Here is a 20,468-nt window from a genome sequence, read left to right on the forward strand (position 1 = left end):
TTGGCTGAACTCCTCCTCTTTATGGAGGTGAGTTAAAAAAAAAGGCTGGAGCCGGGACGTTTAATTTTATTTATAGGGAAATAGACTGCACATTACAATAATTCGGAGTTTATAAGAATGCTCGGAGCGTGGAGATTGAGTTTTTGCGGTAAAAAGAAGAGCTGAGAAAGAGGGAGCTGAGAGTGCACCTTTAAACTGCACCAGTTGCACTTGTCACCCTACACACGACTGTGCCCACACTGTGGAGAAATAGCGACAGCTTTTCACATGGTGTGGGCATGCCAATTGAATCCTGTTACAGACAGACTTAAATACATAATAATCGGCTTTTTGGGAAAGGAAATGGCGCAGTGTCTGTCTCACATATCGGCGGACACCTGAACCGCGCCGTAAGAGAAGGGATAAAGGAGGGACTGAGATAAGAAAGGAAGAAAGAGGTGCCTTAGTGGAGGGCTACGGAATCCGAATTCCAATTTGGAGCAGTGGGAGGCCATTCTGCACAGCGAAGACCCCGACCAGCAACGAGTACTGGCTCGCAGGATACACGCTGCGGCGCAGGCCAATGGGCTGCCGGAATAGGCGGATCACCCAAGACGCCCGAAACTGCCATTCTTTAAATAAAGTCTTCAGTCAGTCAAACGAACCAAATGATCGAGTGTATCGCTCTGACCTTTGTCGATTTAGTTTGTGGCAGCAGCGTTTGGAGGCACGTCTTTATTTTATTTCTCTGTGTTGTGCAACCAAGGTACAGGTCGAACGCTCACAATGAACGCTCACAAAGTGTTTTATTTCCCGTTCACGAAATTAGGCTCCTGGTCTATGCGACGGATAAAACATCTGGGTCCAAATAAAATAGTTTTATTAAATTAACACTAGAGTAAGATTCCGAAAGTCGGGTATGGAAAACGACTCTGTGTGTGTGTGTGCGCGTGTGCGTGTGCGTGTGTGTGCGCGTGTGCGTGTGCGTGTGCGTGCGCGCGCGTGTGTGTGTGTGTGTGTGTGTGTGTGTGTGTGTGTGTGTGTGTGTGTGTGTGTGTGTGTGTGTGTGTGTGTGTGTGTGTGTGTGTGTGTGTGTGTGTGTGTGCGTGCGCGCGCCCGTGCGCGTGTGCGTGTGTGCGCGCGCGTGTGTGTGTGTGTGTGTGTGTGTGTGTGTGTGTGTGTGTGTGTGTGTGTGTGTGTGTGTGTGTGTGTGTGTGTGTGTGTGTGTGTGTGTGTGTGTGTGTGTGTGTGTGTGTGTGTGTGTGTGTGTGTGTGTGTGTGTGTGGAGGCAACAGAAAGTCCCAGCGATGCCTAGAAAAGTAAGGTAACGTCAAGCGGCCGTATGACTCACAGAGCAAGCTGAGCACCGCCGCTTCAGACAATCCTGTACATGTCGAGTAGCGCAGAAAGTTGGGTGAGCTGGTGATTCATATTAAACTAACACCAGCGTACGAGACATAGACTGATCAGTGTGCCTGCATGTCTCATCTCTGTCTTAAGCTCGTACGCTTGTGCTAGATTAAGCTGTGCAGGTCTTTCGTCTATATGTGTACTCCCCACTGGCCGACCGACGTGTGGCGCCAGTGTCACCGAAACCATTCGCACAAAAATTGTGACGCAACCGTCGGTCGCACAGCGTTCCGGGTCGTGCCGTACGATTTCTCGTGGCCTATACCTTAAAATGTGGTAGCCAAGTTTTAGGCTAGCTTGCGAGAGGGATTTGAACCAACGACATTAGCACCTTCAATACTATGCCTTCCCAGACGTTCATATCAAAACTGTGATGCAACCATTCGTCGTATAGCGTTCCTGGTGGTGTCATACGCCGATGTTTGAGTGCCACCTCAAAGGTAAAGCCGTCTCCCACACCATGCTATAAAGAAATTTGCAGGTCTCTAAGGAGGCACTGAGAGAAAAAAGGAAGAAAGAGGTGCTGTAGTGGAGGGCTTTGAAATGATTCCGGAGCCCTCCACTACGGCACCTCTTTCTTCCTTTCTTCTCTCAGTTCTTCCTTTATTCCTTCCCTTATGGCACGGTTCTGGTGTCCGCCGAGATGAGAGTCAGATACTGCGCCGTTTCCTTTCCCCAACAACCGATTTTGGTCTCACAAGCGAGTACAGTCACCATCCACAAATCTCAAAGAGGAACCTACGACTCGGTTGTAGGATTCAAAGAACTTTAATGCAAATAGAGAGCTGTAGCATATCCTTACCGTGTTTACGTTACCGTTTACCGGGCCCGGCTAGCGACGTCTGCGCATGCGCCGCCACTTACCGGTCCGCAAACAGTTTACGGAATCCCTTTTAGCATTGCGGAGAGTTACCGTTCGCTCGTAAACAAACATGGCGGCACCCTGCACGGCCGTTTCGGACCAAATACAGCACCGCCGACGCGTTCATCGGCGCCATTTCTCGATATACATGAAGGCATTCGCTTTTAATTTGCAAACTCTCACTGATACGTTGAGGTTTGAGTAACAACTAGGCCATTTTTTTCGATTATTTGCTGATTTTTGAGCAGTTAAACCTAACTATATGTCGTGTACATCGCCAAATATCAACGACTACACTGCAGCTCTTCAGTTTATGCAGATTTATCATTTTTTCTAATTTTCACATTTTTTTTCGTCGAAAAAAATAGACTGGTAATTCTCTTACTATATTCATCAGTGATTGCAGAAAATAAAAAGTTTCGCCTTCCCGGAGTTGGCGCGCTTTAACTTACTGCCACTAGATGGCGCCACTGTGTCTACATCCAAACACATAAAGAAGCGGCGATGCGGCACAGCAAACAATGTCGTAGTTGTGCTTTTTTTTTCAGCGCACCAACGCAGCGTGCGCTGCGTATGCGAGCTTACTGAGGTCTACGTAGTGAAATTGTCTACTGGCCAGGGTAGGCCGGTGTCTAGCCTCACGGGCACTTTTGAAAAGCCGCTGAGTCGGCTGTTAGCTAAAGTGTAGTCAGTACGTCTTTATATGCCGAGAAAAAGATTACTAAAGTGTAGCATCTCATTTCATAGAAATGATTGCAATGCATTCATATTTTTTTGTCTCATTAAAAGCTGGGCATCTGCCATCATCATCACTCGTTTTAGCCTTACGGTAACTTGTTACGGGAGAGACTGTGCGCTAAAACGTCTTCTGGCGTGCGCCGCGCTAATCGGTAAGTCCGGCGTCCGGTAACACGGTAAACGGTAACGTAAACACAGTAACGATATGCTGTAACTCTCTAATAACTTTAATTGCACGTAAAGAATGAATCCAGGGACCATAATCTTTTCGCATTCAAAGGTAAAGGGAGTCTTAAAGTGTCTGCCAAATTTTTTTCCTCCGTTTCCGTTAAGAAGGAGGGTCTGATTCAGTGAAGCTATAAGTTGTAATCTTGACTCCTTCTTTTCAAACCCCGTCTTGCATATTGATGATGGCCGACAATATTCCATTATTCGCTCCTGTTTTGGTTGCTTTTGTGCACCGCAGACAAGAAGACACAAATATGATCAACCACCACTACTTGGTGACTGCTTTAGTTTGGCCTCCGTCTGTCCTTTCAAAAAGTGAGTGACAAATGAAATAATGCTGTAAAGTAACACAAGAAAAAATGCCCCAATTTTCTTATGGGTTCAAATGCCCGAAATGGAGATTTCTTTCAGTCTAAGCAATTTCTTTTTCTATTGCGTGAAAAATTGCTGATGTTCGATCACACTAGCATCGCCAATCTCGGACTACTCTAGATGGCTTTCGATGAGAGTCCGACAATGATCAACTGCTCTCAAAGCTTGTAGTTAGTACAGTGGTAAAGTTGTGGCGGCCGAGTTCAAAGTTCTTGCAAACGCCACTACATACGAGATATTTTTCTTCCGATGTTACTTTCTGTCAGGCTGGCCTACTAATTGCAATTAAGGCCTGCTCAGTTATTAACTTTTAACCACCTGATTAGAGGCAAAAATTTCATCTGCTAGATTAAACGACCTTCCATTCTTAGCTCCTAACCTATATATTAGGTCCTCTTTGATACAAACAGGCCACTTTAGTTCTCTTTAATGGGATGTCTAATTTCTCGACATTTGCTGAGGTTTTCTTCTACCTCATAACACATAGTCTTCTATGCCATTCTTAGTTGCATAGGTTTCAAATTTGCTAAAAATAATAGGCTCATGATCATATCATTCGCTTATCCCGGTCAGCTTACGCACAGGACATGCGAAGTTAGAGGATATACATTCAAGACATATTCGTCAACATGACACTGGTACATATTTTCCGACTTGCATCTAGAGGACAAGCTATATGGTTTATTTGAAATACTGCCGTTCTACTCAAAGTAAAGAACATCAAGGTTATATTCCGGCTCTGGTGGAATGCTAACGCACAAAGATAGGAGACTCCCAAATCTGTAGCAGGTGCAGCCAGTTCTTCCAACGCTGTCTGCGGGGGCTTTGAAGCCACGGAAGTCAACCTGAGGAATTGTAGCATTGCGGCAGTCCTCGTCCGTTTCACATTCAACGGACTGAAAAGAAAGGCAGTGCAGCAGAAAGGCAAGGAGGTTACAAATATAAAAAACTAACGGCCAAAAAAGAGGTCTTGAATTATACAAAACAACAGTATAATGGACGAGGTGCAAATCACATTAAAAACACATACATTAAAAGGTGCACTGCGTTCAACCATAAGCGCCCTAACATTGTCGGACTGTTCAGCATGCTGATCCCTACACCCACCAAGAGGAACAAAAAGGAGGGTCATTGTTAACGCGACAGCGTTAAGGCTACCGTTCTGCAGAAAATACAGCGTCGTCTTCGGCGTTGTGAGAGATAAATCCCCGGAGAAGCAACCCGGGACACCTAGGTAACGTGACGTTGTGGTGTCATCACAACATGCCCAAGTTGTTAAAAACCGCACTACCATGCCAGGTGGTGGTTAACTTAATGATTTGTCTCGAGTGTTTGCTCGGGAAAAGCAACCTGGGTCGCACAAGCCCCCCCGTTGACAGCACCTGCCATCGCATGGCAGTGGCGCATCGCTTAACCGCTGAACCACTGCGCCAGGAGAGGTATGAGGACTCCCAAGGATTTATGAACGTAAAGTAGAGAATGACCAATTCTGCATATGTGGGCACGGACCCATTAACACTATAGCTCCATATATACCCTTAAGGCGGAGCCTAAGGGTGCCCTCCAAGTTTTGTTTAGGTTCTGTTCCTCGTCGTATTACGCGTCCTCCCTGTATGGAAAATAAATGAGCGCTCTTTGACAAAGGAAACCAAACCCGGTGGTTTGCTTCTCAGGTGTATAGTGAAGCGCTTACGACTTCCCTAAAGATCAAAAGAGCTTGAAAGGTGATGACAAGGTTTTCCTTACATTACCGAGAATTAGAGCTTCAGGAGTGCCAGATGTGCTCCATTGTACGACTGAGAAGCAAACCATGCTCAGTGGGTACTTTTGCCAAAGACAGTACGTTTTTCCTACTATGTCAACTGTGGCTGTTGACTAGCAGAATAAGGGAACGCTCCCGGTACGAAGTGGGAAGAAATTCCGCTAGGCAGTGTTTGAAAATTTTACATCACTAGCACAGCTTGCGCAGAAAACAAAGAGCACTGTTACTTGTAGGCTTCTTTTTCGTCCCAACCATGACATCGAAAAATACGATGAGCATTGGAAGATGAGCGCGCTGGCTGTAACCATCAGAACGGAGACTGCTCCCGACACGACAAAATTTGGTTCACCTCACCAGTGTGGCTTACGTATCCGGCTAATAAAGGGCGTTAGATAATTAGCCTTTACTTGACCTTGTCTACAGTATGCAGAAAGCTCCAGGGCGCGGTTCAGGTGTCCAATGATATATGAGACAGATACTACGCCATTTCCTTTCCCCAAAAACCAAGTATTATTATTATTAAGACTGAGCTGTGTTCCAAGGGTTCATGACACTGCATGACGTGTGGGCCTGTTTAGAAAGACCAGTAAATTTTTGCAATTATTTGCCTTTAGCGTGAAAAAATGTTTTCGATTGCACGCTTTTTACAGTCTTTATACTTTTGGTGTTCTGCCAGAGCCGAAACCGTTATACTTGACGCTTCAGGCACTGAGAATAAGACAGAAGAAACTCCTTTACACGATAGCCTTTCACTTCAGTCTGGTTAAATCAATCTCAGAGGCGACTTAAAATTTGTATTATGATGAGCTCCAACTGAACGGAACCAGATCGAACCGAGGGGCTGGTGGAATGTGTAGCGTGGATAACAGCAGAGTAGTAGCAGTGTCAGAACGTTCTAGGTGTTTTCGTTGGCGGGCGCTCAGCACTGAAGGTAACAAATGGATACGTAATGTCCCCCAAAGGGCACCAGCGCAGTGGCCAGCCTTCATGCCGGTCCCACTCGGCTCGCTAAAATTAAGCGATTCCAAGCCGCGACAGCGGCTCAAGAAAAGAGAGGGCACAGAAAAAGAAAACTTAGTGAAGAATGCTGTAGTGGGTGTCCCGACCTGCCGTGACGATAACAGAGCTACTTGAGAAGCGCGAACAAGCGCCAACAGAATGGAGACGTGCGCTGATGGCACGCGGACGCAGGCGATACTGGCAAACTGCAACAGCGCGCGTCCTCATCATCGCCGCGATGAACATCCCCTCCTACATTTTCAACAGTGACGTGACTGGCTGCCATGGTTACTGATCCGCGGCCGCTTTGTTGACTACAGCTGAAGACACAGAGATGAGTAGCTGCGCAGTCCTCCTTTGCTTCCAGTTGCATATCTGTAGTCGGGCTCCTTGTGCACATTAGCCATTGCGTGCGCTCCTTTGAACAGTCTAATTACTCGCGTTTTCTCCGACAGAAATACACACAGTTTTCATAGGGTCAAAGCGGCACCACAAATAAACAAGATATTTGGATTAAACGACTTCACATTAAGAAGGTTCCGTGTTTTTTTTGTGTGTGTGTCCCCGGAAGCAAGAAGTAAGGAGTCAGTCTCACGTCGCAACCCGATCGCAAAGGAAGCGTGACCGGTTGTGGGTAACAGAATAAATATCAGAATTCAATTGACGCTTTCGCAGAAAACACAACTTCGTAGCCGCTTACTGAGCGGAAAAAAGTAAAATCTTGGAAACGTCGTCTGAGAAATTTCATACAGGACGAACTGTCCTCGGTAGACCGCGGTGCAAGAAGTGGGTGTAGTTCCGGGCATCCTAATCTTTAATATCTTAGCCATTGCATTTTGTGACTTTTTACTACCAGTGGGACTGCTTTACAATTCAGGGCGGTTCTCAGTATTGTTCTATTCTGGTGTTGACGGCCATTTTTGGCACTTGCGATAAACCACTTCAGTAGTTTTGTAAATTCACCATCAAGTTCACTTCTCTTGTGCGTGCGTTTATTGGAAGTAAGAGAAAATAAACATTTGCTTTTATGAGCAAAGCTTGTTGCATATTTTCGGACCTGAAGTATTATATTATCTGGACCTTCATATCAGACTGAAATGACGATAATAAATTGTATGATTGAATTAGCAGCAAAAATTGTCATTTGTCTTCTCGAGCATGTTGGAAAAGCGGAGAAATAGAATATGCATACACTTCACTGGAAGGAAGAAGAAAAAAGTGTCCTGAGTCAGAACGCTGCCTTCACGACACTGCAGTTTTTTTTTGGTAAATTGTGCCTTAACTAGGAAGGCGCCTCTCTCTCTTCGTCACAGCGATGGAAACGGAGGGCGCTGGGCGTCTTTAGGAACCCGGTGGGTCGGGAGCGGCCACACAGAGAAAGCGTTTCTACCACCTGAGTGACTCAAGCAGCCAGGACGATCTGGTGCACTCGGCACTAAGTTTAGCGGTGACTCCTACAGACCGACGACGGGTTCTTCCTGGTCGTTAGGAGGACAAGCGCAGACTGTGCAGACACATCGAGTCGCCCTCATCAAGCCTGTCAACGGTCATCAGGGCGTGAAATTCTCCGGCGCAACCGTTGTCTTTGCGCCACGAGAACCATTCGACAACCTGAACCTCCAGAACAGGCAAGCCACCTCTACATATCTGGAAAGCCTCGTACCGGGAGAGATCAAAGACGTCAGAATGATCTTTATAAAAACGTGATTGTCATTGATGCCAAGGAGCGGAGCGCACCAGAAGGTTTGACCGCCATCATCAAACTCGACAATATCAGCGTACGCCAACTTAACCCCCAAGGCAGCTGCACGGAAGCTGCCGTAATTTGCAGCGTCAAGATCGCCATATGTGGTGTCAATCTGCCTATGTCAGTCAAGCCGATGACCTACAGCGTTTAAATCATTCATGTCCAGCACCTCTCCAGGTCTAGATGCTTCAAGCTGACCTTCAAGGCCAGCTGTATACCTTCTTACATGGAGATTGGGCATTATCGACACCCTGTTCGACTTTTCATCCCGAAGCCTCTATAGTGCAGGAGGTGCATGAGGATCGGTCACTCCATTGTGTGCCCGATATGCTCCGAGCCACACAGCGGTGACATTTGCCGAGCGACTGCCTTGAAATGCGCCAACTGTCGTGGCCCTCACGACTCTTTTTCGTAAAAACTGCCCGCTTCTTAAGACTGAACGGGCGGTACTCAAGCAAATGGTGCGAATCCTATCTACGCACACAGAGGCAGCTGCAAATGTGCGACGACGTCGTTCGCATCGTCGCAGGTCTTCAAAGAAGATCACTACCTTTGATGGGAAGGCCCCAAGCGCCACTGCAGCGTGCCCGCCTCTTCCAGCAACCGCATTAAATCATGGAAGCCCTGCATCTGATGAAGCCGGGCCTACTGCCTTTGATATTACTTGGCCACCACTGCCGAAGCCTTGTCGGCCCACTGGGTCAGGAATGCTGCCGAAAGCGGAGCGGAGTGTCCAGACAAAAGCTACGATCTGGGCTGTGGCCAAGATCTACAAGTAATTGAAATGCTCACGTCGTTCATAAATTTCATGTGTGCTCTGCTTTCCATCCTGCGCACGCCAGCAGAACACAACACACTTCAAGTACTTGACGTACTACATCCAGTTCTTGTGGCTCTGCTGCACTGCAGCTAAAGGCCTCCACATGAATGACTAGAAAAGCCGACAGACCTTTTGCGATCGAAAGACACACTGTGATGTGCTCTGGGCAGCCTGGATCCTCGCCCATTTACAAAGGATAAGGTCCTCGTACCGTGACTACAGCAGTCTACTGTTCTCAAGGCCTACTATGCCATTCCTGACAGTGACCGGCTTGAATTATAAACTTTGAATGTGCTCCTCACTGCTTCTCCCTTTCTGTTTTCAATTCCCTCATCTCTCCTCCCAAGTGCAGGGTAGACAACCGGAATACCCTTCTGATTAACATCTCTGCCTTCCGGTTTCCTCTTGTTCTCTCTCTTTTACTCTACAATAGGCATTTTATACTGTAAATTCAGGAACTATTTCACTGTGCTGTTCTGACACATCATTACTTTACAATTCGTTCTAAAGTGCGTGTGAGAAGAAAATGTATACAAATCAGCCATGTTTTACCAGTAATTGGAAGTCCGGGATTCACGGACTTGAATTTTTATTGTGGCGCAACTATAGATTATTCTAAGGTACTCATGTCGAGCATTCTTGGAAAAAAAAATTGAATATTGGATTATTGTAAAGCACTGCTGTGGAAATATTGAAGGTAATGATGACTCATTCTTCCGGTGCGCCGCAAGAACTTTCTTTTAAAATTTTTCAATCGCTCACACCGAGCAGTTAAGACTGCCCTAGAAAAGCAATGATGGATGTTTTGACGGTAGCAAAAATGTTTATATATCAACAAAATGCAAGCCAAGTGGGTGGCATGGCCATTAGTGAGCTGGGAGCCACCAGTCATGCCTTGATGGCCTCCAACCGAATACTGATCATGCCATCCGCCTGTGCCTAATTTCACGTTCGTAATGCCAGCATGAAGCTCGTCTACACCGGGAATACCTACGGGTACTCGTGCTCTCAACCTAGCCGTCGACAACCTCTTCAAAGAAGTGGCGTGAACTCTCCGCCATTGCTGACCTGACCGTTGTATTCCTGTGGCAGCAAATCCTTTCAAGTCTTCCTGCGCTTCTACCTCCAAGCAGGATAAGGACCAGAAACCCAGTGCACCTCGTTGAAGGCGTCGCGACTATCCAAGATGATGTTCGGCAGTTCTTCAGCTATGGACCAAGCTTTGCTGTGGAGTCTAAGAGGACCGCGCCAGAACCGCTGACCGTGGTTAGGCAAGTGTCTAGCCCTGCCCCCAAGGGGGAAGCAGACAGTTGTAATGCGGACGGCGTACACATGTTGACGCGATGCAATACTGAAAGAAGGAAGTTTGCGTTCAAAAAAGCGATTTGGGATTTGAAGTTCAAAAATTTGTCTGTTTACTGCTCATAAGGAAGGGGGTTTGTGATTCTACCAGAACAAGTATACTTATCTAAGGCCGCAGAAGTGGTTCTATCAGCCTTTGCGAAATTCCCTAACACTGCTGTTAGGGAATACAGAAATACAGCTAAAAAAATATGCCAAAGATGGAACCTGGAAATACTGTCTCGTGCAATAGAACGTTACAAGAACACCTTCTTGGAAATGTTCTTCACGTCAAAAACACATAATATTGGGTTAAGCGCATATGTCGTCGTGTTTCGTGTTCCGCCCGTGTGTCTAAGTGTAGTTGACCAATATGACGAATCCTAGGCCAGCGTTGACGTCACGAAACGCCTGTTTTTACCTGGTGTTGTGTGGACGGTGTCGGTGTAACATCACAAACATACGACGCACTTTTCGTGCAAAGCGACCATCGTCAAGTAAAACAAAGTGAAACCACAGACAAAAAACCGTAGCTTAGCATGTCACACACTCCATCTCGCGTTAACATTCGCCGCAGTATTTAAGTCAACCTTTGTCCAGTTTTTTTTCTTGTTCTACAACATATGAATTCCATTTGGCTCTCAAATAAGCAGATATAGACCGAAATGTTTACGTAAATGCGATTTAGCAAACCTACCAATCCAGTGGCATCCACGCAAACCGTAACGTTTCCGGCGGCCTCATCAATGACATTTGACTGGCTGATCTTGAACCTTGAAAAAGGTATAAAAGAGGAAACATTATCAAGTGCACACAAAACATGGACATCATAGGCTGTCGTTCGCAACGCATTAAAATGAATGTCCTGTTAGCGAAGCTAAATCAGTCAAAGTTGGACAGGCAGTGTGCAGTTATTTGAAACCGACGTAATGAACCCACTCATAAAGAACAGGCAATCAATTTCATGCAAACAATAAAAGCTTGCGGCCTGGGCTCTGGCACCCTTGATGGTATATGTATCTCGCACAGCTACCGCCCCCACCATTTGATCAAGTTCTACGTGATATCTGCGGTACGTGGTACATTATATATGGAGAACTTATACTTTTCCTCAGTGTCCTTTTGAATGTAATGCGCGTTCCTGTTGCCATGGTGACAATTAGACAAGAATAGCAAATGCCCTCTTGTGACTTTTGTTAATGATTTGTGTGTTATTCCTTAGTGGTACGGCGTCTACTATTGTGCGCGCGACATTTCAAAACGCCTTTTTTTCGGATCGTCTAAAGCTGTGTTCCGGAAATCAGTGAAGCATATTACGTTTGGGATCCTTGCTTTTAAAATATTCGATAAAAATTGGAGAAACATTGGAGAGAACATTGTAGAAAACAGGATGCTCTTAAAACAACTGGCGGACGATTTAGCGTCGTAACGCTAAGTGCAAATTCAGAGCGCTAGCACTTCGGTCTTCCCTTCGACTTCGGTTCGAGGCTCGGTTTTCAAGATCAGGCAGGCTTCAGACAATGGTCGGTGAAATCGAACTTCCGCTCCGCCTTAAGGTATCACATGGTAGCGCTAATGGGTAATGCCCATGTGCCCATACATATGGAATTGATCATTGTCTACTTTACATTCATAGATTGCTGGGAGTCCTCATACCATTCCCGATGCAGTGGTGCAGCGGTTCAGCGATGTTGCATTGCCCTGCCACGGCAGGTGCTGCCACCGATGGGGCTCCGGAGATCCAGGTTGCTCATCTCCAGCAACCACTTGCGACCAATTATTAATTGATCTCCCCCCTGACGCGGTGGGACCCGACAAACTAACAATGGCGAAATCGCAGAGTGTGGCCTGTAGCGCTACCGCCCTAAAACAGAAAATAAAGTTGTCGCCGCGGAGGAAAGGCAGGCTGGATCAGTAAGTTATTAACGCGATAGCCTTTAATGGCTCATGCTCGCGTCCGTCCGTTACATTTCAGGTCACGTGACCTTGTGATTTCACGTGATCTCTCTCCAACGCTTGCGCCAGCTGCTCTTCTCTTCTGTCGTGAAATGAATTTAAGCGCGGCAAATTCAAATCAGTGCAATGAGTCGCAAACGGCTTTCGCCTTCCCGCAGTTAAGAGATATCTAAGTGCCTCCAAAGAATTTTAAGCTGCGAGATTTACTGGATTCAGCTCAAGTATCGATGGCATGCATATCATTAGGTTGTCTTGAAAATTTTCCTGTTAGCCATCGCAACAAATCTAATAAATTTTCAGTAGTGATCTGTCTTGTACCCTACAGCATCGGCGCAATTATCTAGATATTAGCGTTTTCCCAACGAGAGCTATTATAGTTAGATTTAGCCATATACCACCCCTTTCTAGCGTGGAATTTGCAGCCTCAGCCGTAAGATTTTAATTTGTGAAATACTTGTGTATACTTATATTTTCATTTAAATGAATTAATTCAATGAACACCATCTGCCATCCATCGGAAAGAGAGAAAATTTCCTCACCAAGATTAGATGGGTCGACAGATAGGAACAGTGCGAACGGAAAGAGAGCAAGAGGTAGGGTTAAAGAGAGCAAAGGGTAGGATTAACTTCACTGATTAAACCAAATTATAATCAATTTTTACTGATTGATGAGCTATACTTGTAAGCTTTACTCTGAAATTTTTTTATTCATCTCTGACGTGGTGGATTATTTTACAAAAGAATGCTACGCCTTAGTTCTCGCCACAGAAGCTGCTTGGAACGATATAAAGAAATAATAAATTGTTGTGCATAAATGTGTCTTCTTAAAGAATACTGCAGCAATTCTGAAACGTAGAAATGGGCGCCTTGCATGAATTCTTAAAGTTTTTGAGTGATTATCGATTTTTGTTTTGTGATTTCCGGTTTGTATATCTACCCACACAAAAATTTCAGATTTTTCTCGCCACGAGAGCATAATGCGTAATGCACAATGATTGGCTTACGTGATTTCTGGTTCGTACCTGCGTGTTGGTTCAGTGTTTGTGGCGTTCTGCTGCTGATCCAATATTCGCAGAATCAAATTCTCACCTCCGCAGCACCACCGCGGCGACGTTAAATAAACCTAGGTAGTTCATATTCAACCAAATTCCTCCACTACGGCGTCCCTCATAGCCCATGTATCGCTTCGTGACGTTGAACCGCGCAATTTACAATTTATTGTTTAAAGTTTGCTGTTTACTTTTTCGTATTCAAGAATTGAAGCCGTTAGAACCCATTTTCGAAGCGTTTTCTGGCAAGTGAAACTGAACACAAGGCCAGGAAAAGCTAGGGCTATTGTAAATGTGATGGGTGCCCGGCGGAGTTGTGATTTGAACCCAAATACAAAGCCAAAGCGGGCGAGATCATGTGCTAGTTTGATCATTCAAATAATTTTAAATTTTTGTTTACCCTGAAGGAAAGAATGCTATCGCTGGAGGACACCATTAGAAGGAGGACTTTCAATACTGATCAGTACACCTGTCACAGCACCAAAAATACGCCGTCTACGCCGTAGTTTTTCAGACATCACAGTTAGACATAATAGTTCTCAGCCACATTAGAAGTTGATTCTTAATTGCATAGCTCCCTTCAGCTAATGCCATTCTGCTTTGAAAAAAAATTCTTATGACAGTGCTAAATAAATATTAAAATTTTGTTTTCCGATATCACGTTTCCTTTCCTGGGTTAGCAGGGGAAACGAATAACGAGAAGTGCACTTACAGTCCTTGAAAGAAAATGAATGCCAGAGTGGCAGATCCCATATCTGCAAGCAGCCCCATTTTTCTTATTAGCGACGTTCTTTTTCTGCTGTCTATAGCAGGGTGGCCGTGTGCAATATCATACGGTCTGCAACGCCGTCATCGCTTTTATAGTGACGGGCCGCCAACCTTATCAGCACGCCTCTTAGCTTCGCTGAGGCTAAAGTGCGATGACAACTGCAAATTGACATTACAATCAAAAATAATTTCGTAATCAGAGTCAAAAGGCCTTGTTGGAAGCGATCGTGCTCATAACCTTCTCTCAAAGCACGCATGTTTGGTAAAATGTTCGTGAAAATAAGTGCTATAGGATTAGTCCGCAAAAATTACAAAAAAAAAACAGCGGTCGAAACATCACAGGGGCTGATGCCATCATGTAAGAGAGAGCAGGCCTCCTAGCAACCGCTCTATCCTATAACAATCAGAATAAAAAAAAACGTTTCTGACAGCTCCGTTACCCTCAGTACGTCAGAGGCCGCCACACAGACAATGGCATACTGGTGGCCACAGAAAAAGATTGAATGCATGTTCAGTGCCAACTTCTACAGATGTCGATTCATTTACACTGCACTAATGGTAATACTCATACCGGAGCTTCTTCTAAGAATGCTTGAACCTGCCTTAAACGATCTTCTTTATACACGCGAAAGTTATAAATATTAGCATCCTAAGTTTTGAGGCTATCAGCTAGTCAGCCAACGGAATATCTAAATTTTAACTCCACTATTTACCGCATTCAGCTTAAGTTTCGGCGGCATGCATATCAAATAGGTTGGCTTGAAATTTTTTCTATTAGCCATCAAAACAAATCTAAAAAAATGTTCCTAGCGATCTGCCTTGTGCACTACAGCTTCAACGCAATAATATAGGCATGAGCGTTTCCACAGCGAGAGCTGGTATAGTTTGGTTTCGCCATATATCCTTCCATTCAAGCGCGGAATCTATAGCCTCTGCTGTTAGACATTAATCTGTGAAATATTTTGGTTTACATAGTATTTTCATTTAAATAAACTGAATGGACAACAACTGCCATCCAGCGGAGAGAAGGAAAACTTCCTCTCTAAGATTAGATGAGATGAGGCAAGGGAAAAGTGCGACCAGGAAGAGAGAGAAATAGCGGAAAGGGTAGGATTAACTTCACTGACCAGTCCAAATTATAAGACCTTAAATGATTAATGCGCTATACCCGTAAGCTCTGCTCTGCAAATTATTATTTCATGGCACCTCGGCAAGCCCGGTTATCGTACTGGCAGAGGTACACATCGGCAATGCTCACAGCACACTGCGAATTTTAATGACGGGCTAACTTGGGCCTTATTCCGACCGAACGTTCCGAAACTTTAGTGCTCCGCGGAAAAGGATTGCAAGCAATAGAAGCATCACCACACTCATTCTGGGTGCGAATTAACTGCAAGACACAGGTGTAAATACCCCAACGCACATATGACTCTTAATTAAGGCTGCGTCCCGCATGGGCAACAGACCCTTCCGGAAAAACCTACATTTTAAAGTTTACAATCAAAACGTTACTCATTGCTTCACACTGCTGCCGCTGTAGCAGCGTGACTATCAAGTGTCACAAGCGAACGCTTCCAACACTCACGTGCTCGCCACTGAGATTGTGGTTCACGTGGGAAGAGTTTATGTGCGTTTCTGAAACGATTTGTTGGCTAATTAAATTGGCATTAATGTCGTTAACCGCCCTTGATCACATATCTGAACACTGCACATCTTTAAGAGCATCCTCGCCGCAACGTCCACCCTTCCTCTAACACCAAAACCCCTTACGTCGTGGCGCTCGTGTTTTTCAGCATGCGTGTCTGTGCATGGCAGGGACATTGAGAGGCATCGTTTCTCGCAGACAGCTGTCGTCTAGGGGGTCGAGCTTGCCGCATTTCGAGCGGTGGATGATGTGTACATACCGTGTGTTTTAACTAACTGAGGTGTTCTGCCGTTTTAAAAAACAAAACTAACGAGTTACAATTCCGATTTTGAAATCTCCTAGCATTTACTGCAGATACAACACCTCAATGCTGCGCTGTACGATCGCTCCTCTAAGGCGGGCAGCATTTCGTGGGTTCTGAGCGATTGACCTTACTACTTAGCTGCAAAGATGCGTCCCGCCTACCGATTGCTGCAATCGTGCTTGCTCTCTCATATAGCCCATTAATATGCTTCATCTGACGCTTATTAGAATTCCGAAGACCGGGCTTTCTGTTCACTGTCAGCCATGATCAAGTAGCAGCACTCTCCCGTGCAGCGTGAACTTGACGTGCGACTTTTCCGCCACCCGGCCTCCTATAGTATAATGATCCACATTCATCCACTGTGCAACGTCTGGCTTCGGTCCTCTGTTGGTCCGCCTCCGAAGCGCATAGTTACCACTTTTCAGACACTGGAACTTCCCTTAGAGCCGTCGCCACCATCAGCGGCGGCGCTGCTCATCTCATCAGCTGTCGCGACCACTGCAAATTTACCTGCTTCTACACACTTTTTGTGGGTGCTAATACATTTGAGCATTGCGGACACATCAGCTGACACGTTTAGAATTGCTTTTGAGATCTCCGGAGATATCGCATCCAGTCTGGATGCCGACCTACCGGTCACACCAGCGATAACTGCAGTGTCAACCTTGCTCGAGTATCTTTTCCGAAATCAGGTAAGAAACTAAGTCTCGAAAACGTGAGGCCCATTTCGCTTACCTCATGTGTAGGTAAGCTAATGGAGCACGTCATTCAAACGAGACTAGACAGATTCCTAGAAGAACAAAAACTTACCCCGACACTATTTTCAGATTCAGGACACATCTTTCTGTATGCGACGTTATGCTTCAACTAAGAGAGCAAGTGCTAGACAACCAAGCGGTAGATACCAGAGTAATAGTCGGCCTAGACGTGACCAAAGCTTTTGACAACGTTGACTACGCAGCCATACTCGAAAGCTTACAAACTCTAAATGTAGGGGGAAAGGTACACAACTACGCTAAGGACTTTCTTTCAAACAGAACAGTTACTATCACCCTAGGGGGAAGGAAGAGAAGGGCATAAGGGCCCCAATGCGCGGCCCTATCACCAACACTTTTCAGCATTGCAATGATTGGCCTAACGGAGAAACTGAAAGGTATAGAAGGACTCAAACACACGATATACGCGGACAACCTCACCCTCTGGGTTACCAGATGCGTGGCGCGCACGTCGACAGTACCCTCCAAAGAGCGTCGAGGAAATTTACTCGTACCTAAAACAAGTAAGACTCAAATGTTCAGCCGAGAAATCGGAAGCGCTCTTCCTCTGCCTACAAAAGAGACGAAGAAAGCCTCATGAACATTGTATAACGCTAACGGTAAACGGGAATAAAACACCTTCAGTGGGCATCTTCCAAGTACGTGGTCTTAGGATACGGTTAAACGGTAAGAATACCGAAACGACACGAAAACTGGAATCGAGTGCAGGCCAGACATGTAGGCTACTCAGAAGGATAGCAAACAAACACGCGGAAATGAAGGAGACGAGCCTCTTTAGGCTTGTCCAATCATTCGTATTCAGTAGAATCACATACGCGGCACCTTACCTACGGCTAGCCACAGCAGAAAAGAACAAGATTGAAATCCTAATCAGGAAAGGCGTAAAAACTGCCCGGGGCCTCCCCCGTGCACTTCCACCCAGAACATTCTGAACATGGGGAATTCAAGCACGCTAGACGAGCTCATTGAGGCCACCAGAGTAGCGCAACAAAACCAACTCCTACGCAGCCATTCGCGACTAAAAATAATTCCGTTCGCTTCATTGTTTCAAATTACAGCCGTACGGCAAGTATCACAGCCATGAAATCTAACGTCTCACTCCCACCGTTACAATCTCGCCGCAAAATTGGTCGCCTAACACTATTTCACAAGCTATATCATCACGTTGCGCTTTACAACTATTTCATGTCACCCCCAAATACATTTCACGTCGCATCGATCACCGCCACAAGGTTGGCATCCCAGCATGCCACACCAAATCTTCTTTTCAGTCATATCTTCCCCGCACATCTGTGGAATGGAACCGCCTTCCCCCGATATTGCAGCCATTCCTGATAATGAAATCTTTCATGACGCTGTAGCTAATATTGTTTATTCTGAAGAAAGTTTACTGTGTGTTATATCTGCTTCCACAGTATTGTATACATTGTTTCTATAGTATTTACGTTTTCTGAATGTTGTTATTTGTTTTATTCTGGAGGAAATTTATTTTGTAATACCTATTTTCGCTGTATTCTAATTCATTGTTGTTTATCATAATTAACCCACTCCCCTCTGTAATGCCTTTGGCCCTGAGGGTACAATAAAAGATAAATAAATAGATAATCAGCTTACTTGAAATTTTTCTAAGCCTGCGGATGTGCATTTAGGAATGTTTTCTTCCGCCTTTTTCTAGTTAAAATTGGTTGCATTATATTATGCTGTCCTATATTGCTTCCTCATTTGGGGAGATTACCCTATCGTCCCTCCTAAATGACTCAGCTGTAACTGATGTAACGTAGTTCACTCCGTCGTGTCCTAAACTTTTTGTGTCGGCATCTTGAGTCCGTTCCTGTATTCATTGATTCTTTTTGCCCCTCCAGCTTATATGGCTCCAGTAATTTTTGGCATACCATTAGATGCATCGAGAACTTCAGCCACCCAGCGATCGCTGGACTGCTTTATTTTACCCAGGACGAGGACCTGTACTTCCAGTTTCATTTTTGTCGATAAGATTCCCATTTTCGGTCTATTACCTCTTGAGATAACTGCGCCTTCTGTGCCTCTCTATACTCCCTTGAAGCTACCCGTCTTTGTTCGGTGGCCTCCTTAAGGTCGTATTCCTCCAGCTTCGTGGCTTCCTCTTTTTTTCCAGCTGCTTGCAACATTCACTCGTTTAGTTTTGTACTGATAGGCAGTTCTAACTTATTATAATCCCCCTTTTTCATGGGGCGTTTCTTTATTGCTTCCTCTACGCCTGCTGATAGTAGCGCTATTTGTCTGTCACTAAATTTTGTTTTTCTTTCCTGCATTTCTTCTTTGATGAGAGCTCCCATATGCAAACAAGTACGCTTATGATCACTTACTAGACTATACTCACCATCTTGGTCTATTTTCATTTTGAGAGCTAGTTCTAGATTCCCTGCGACATTAGGCATTTGTAAATAGTCATCTGGCTCATACGGAGTTCCCACGTGATTTGTCTCTCACATTTACTTTCTCTATTTAAAATAACTAGCTTTAGCCCCTCACAGAAGTATAGCATTAACTTCCCGTTACAATGTGCGTCTCCATTGTAGCCGCAAGCATTTTGCACCATCTATCAAATGATGCCAAAACTTGACGATTCTCCATTCGGCATATTCTGAAAAGGTGCCATCAGTACGTCTCCTCCATCGGTAAGCATTGGAGATATTTGTCCTACGGCTTGTGTGCCGAAGTTGAGCTAACTTCATTTATGTATTATTCAGGGTCTTGTTTTGTATTGCTGGAAAATGGGCTCATACTGTTGTCAAGCTCAGAGAAACTCCAGTTAATAACTACTCTCGCTGCTTTGCGTGGATGATCGAGCTGCTTAAGGCGTCACGCGCGCCCTTGAATGCACCAGGCTCTGGCGTTAGTTCCAATCCTCCTGAGAACAAAAATATATTTTCTGGACTATTGTATTTTATTTTCCTGGCAGCGGTAAAGAAGAGGAGAAAAGGCTCGAAAAATCGCTCCTCTAAGACTTTGTTGCGGACCCAGTAACATGCATAAGAGAAGTCGCAATGGGACGTACCGAGTATGCCTTGCTTTAAATTTATACAGTTGGAGGTACTTACAGTCCATGTACAACAGTTAGTACCAGGAAGGCGTATCTTAATGTCAAAAACAGGCCCATGGCTGAAGTTAGCGTAGTTTTTGCCGCTTGCTACAAACAAGGCGCACGTGTTTGCTTATGTAGGGTCTACGCCACCATCGCCGTTTTTAAAAGGAAGCCTACATGAATATTTCGAGTAGACGCTATGCATGTTGCCCACTTTCAACAAGCCACCCATGATGATATGCGCATAATGCCACCCTCTATTCTACCTCGCAATAGGCGATAATTACTAATATTTATGCGAATAATAAATTAAATTTTCATTGATCTAAAACGAAAATTATTATGCAAATAATCAATTCAAATTGTAGTGATTTTTAAACGCATATTTCTGACCTTTACACACTGAAAGTTCACACATAGTTCGCGATCTCATCTAAAATTCTTCATGGAAGATGAACATAACCAAAATAAAAAAAATGATACACCCTGCGTGCTTTACGACACAAACAGCAGGATGAATAATTTATTATTATTTCTCTTGCAAGAGGCAACGATGGCTAGATTCAAATTTTTTTATGAATATAATACATAAAAAAGGCTCTAAAACGCTTTCCGGGAGATCGGTTATTGTGTACGAAATAACTTTTTA

The 20,468-nt window shown here is 44.9% G+C and overlaps 1 protein-coding gene across 4 annotated transcripts; it reads right to left on the bottom strand.

Moving 5' to 3' along the window:
• Positions 1 to 4,275: 4,275 nt before the first annotated feature.
• LOC144118590 (uncharacterized) lies at positions 4,276 to 19,987 on the bottom strand. 4 transcript variants are annotated; one of them, XR_013312060.1, is made up of 4 exons: positions 19,836 to 19,987; positions 11,915 to 12,122; positions 10,956 to 11,031; positions 4,277 to 4,485 (listed from the first exon to the last, which is right to left on the bottom strand). XR_013312060.1 is itself a non-coding variant. In XM_077651488.1 (3 exons), exons 1-3 carry the CDS (start codon positions 19,892 to 19,894, stop codon positions 4,291 to 4,293), a joined length of 330 nt encoding a protein of 109 aa, XP_077507614.1. In that variant the 5' UTR covers positions 19,895 to 19,987; the 3' UTR covers positions 4,276 to 4,290. The 4 variants fall into 4 exon arrangements, 2 of the variants coding, with proteins under 2 accessions (XP_077507614.1, XP_077507615.1); XM_077651488.1 differs by lacking the exon at positions 11,915 to 12,122 and having other exon boundaries at positions 4,276 to 4,485; XM_077651489.1 differs by lacking the exons at positions 11,915 to 12,122; positions 19,836 to 19,987 and adding an exon at positions 13,975 to 14,063 and having other exon boundaries at positions 4,276 to 4,485.
• Between the last annotated feature and the right edge of the window lie 481 nt (positions 19,988 to 20,468).

The sequence above is a fragment of the Amblyomma americanum genome, chromosome 2 (assembly GCF_052857255.1).
Source record: "Amblyomma americanum isolate KBUSLIRL-KWMA chromosome 2, ASM5285725v1, whole genome shotgun sequence".
Taxonomy (NCBI): Eukaryota; Metazoa; Arthropoda; class Arachnida; order Ixodida; family Ixodidae; genus Amblyomma; species Amblyomma americanum.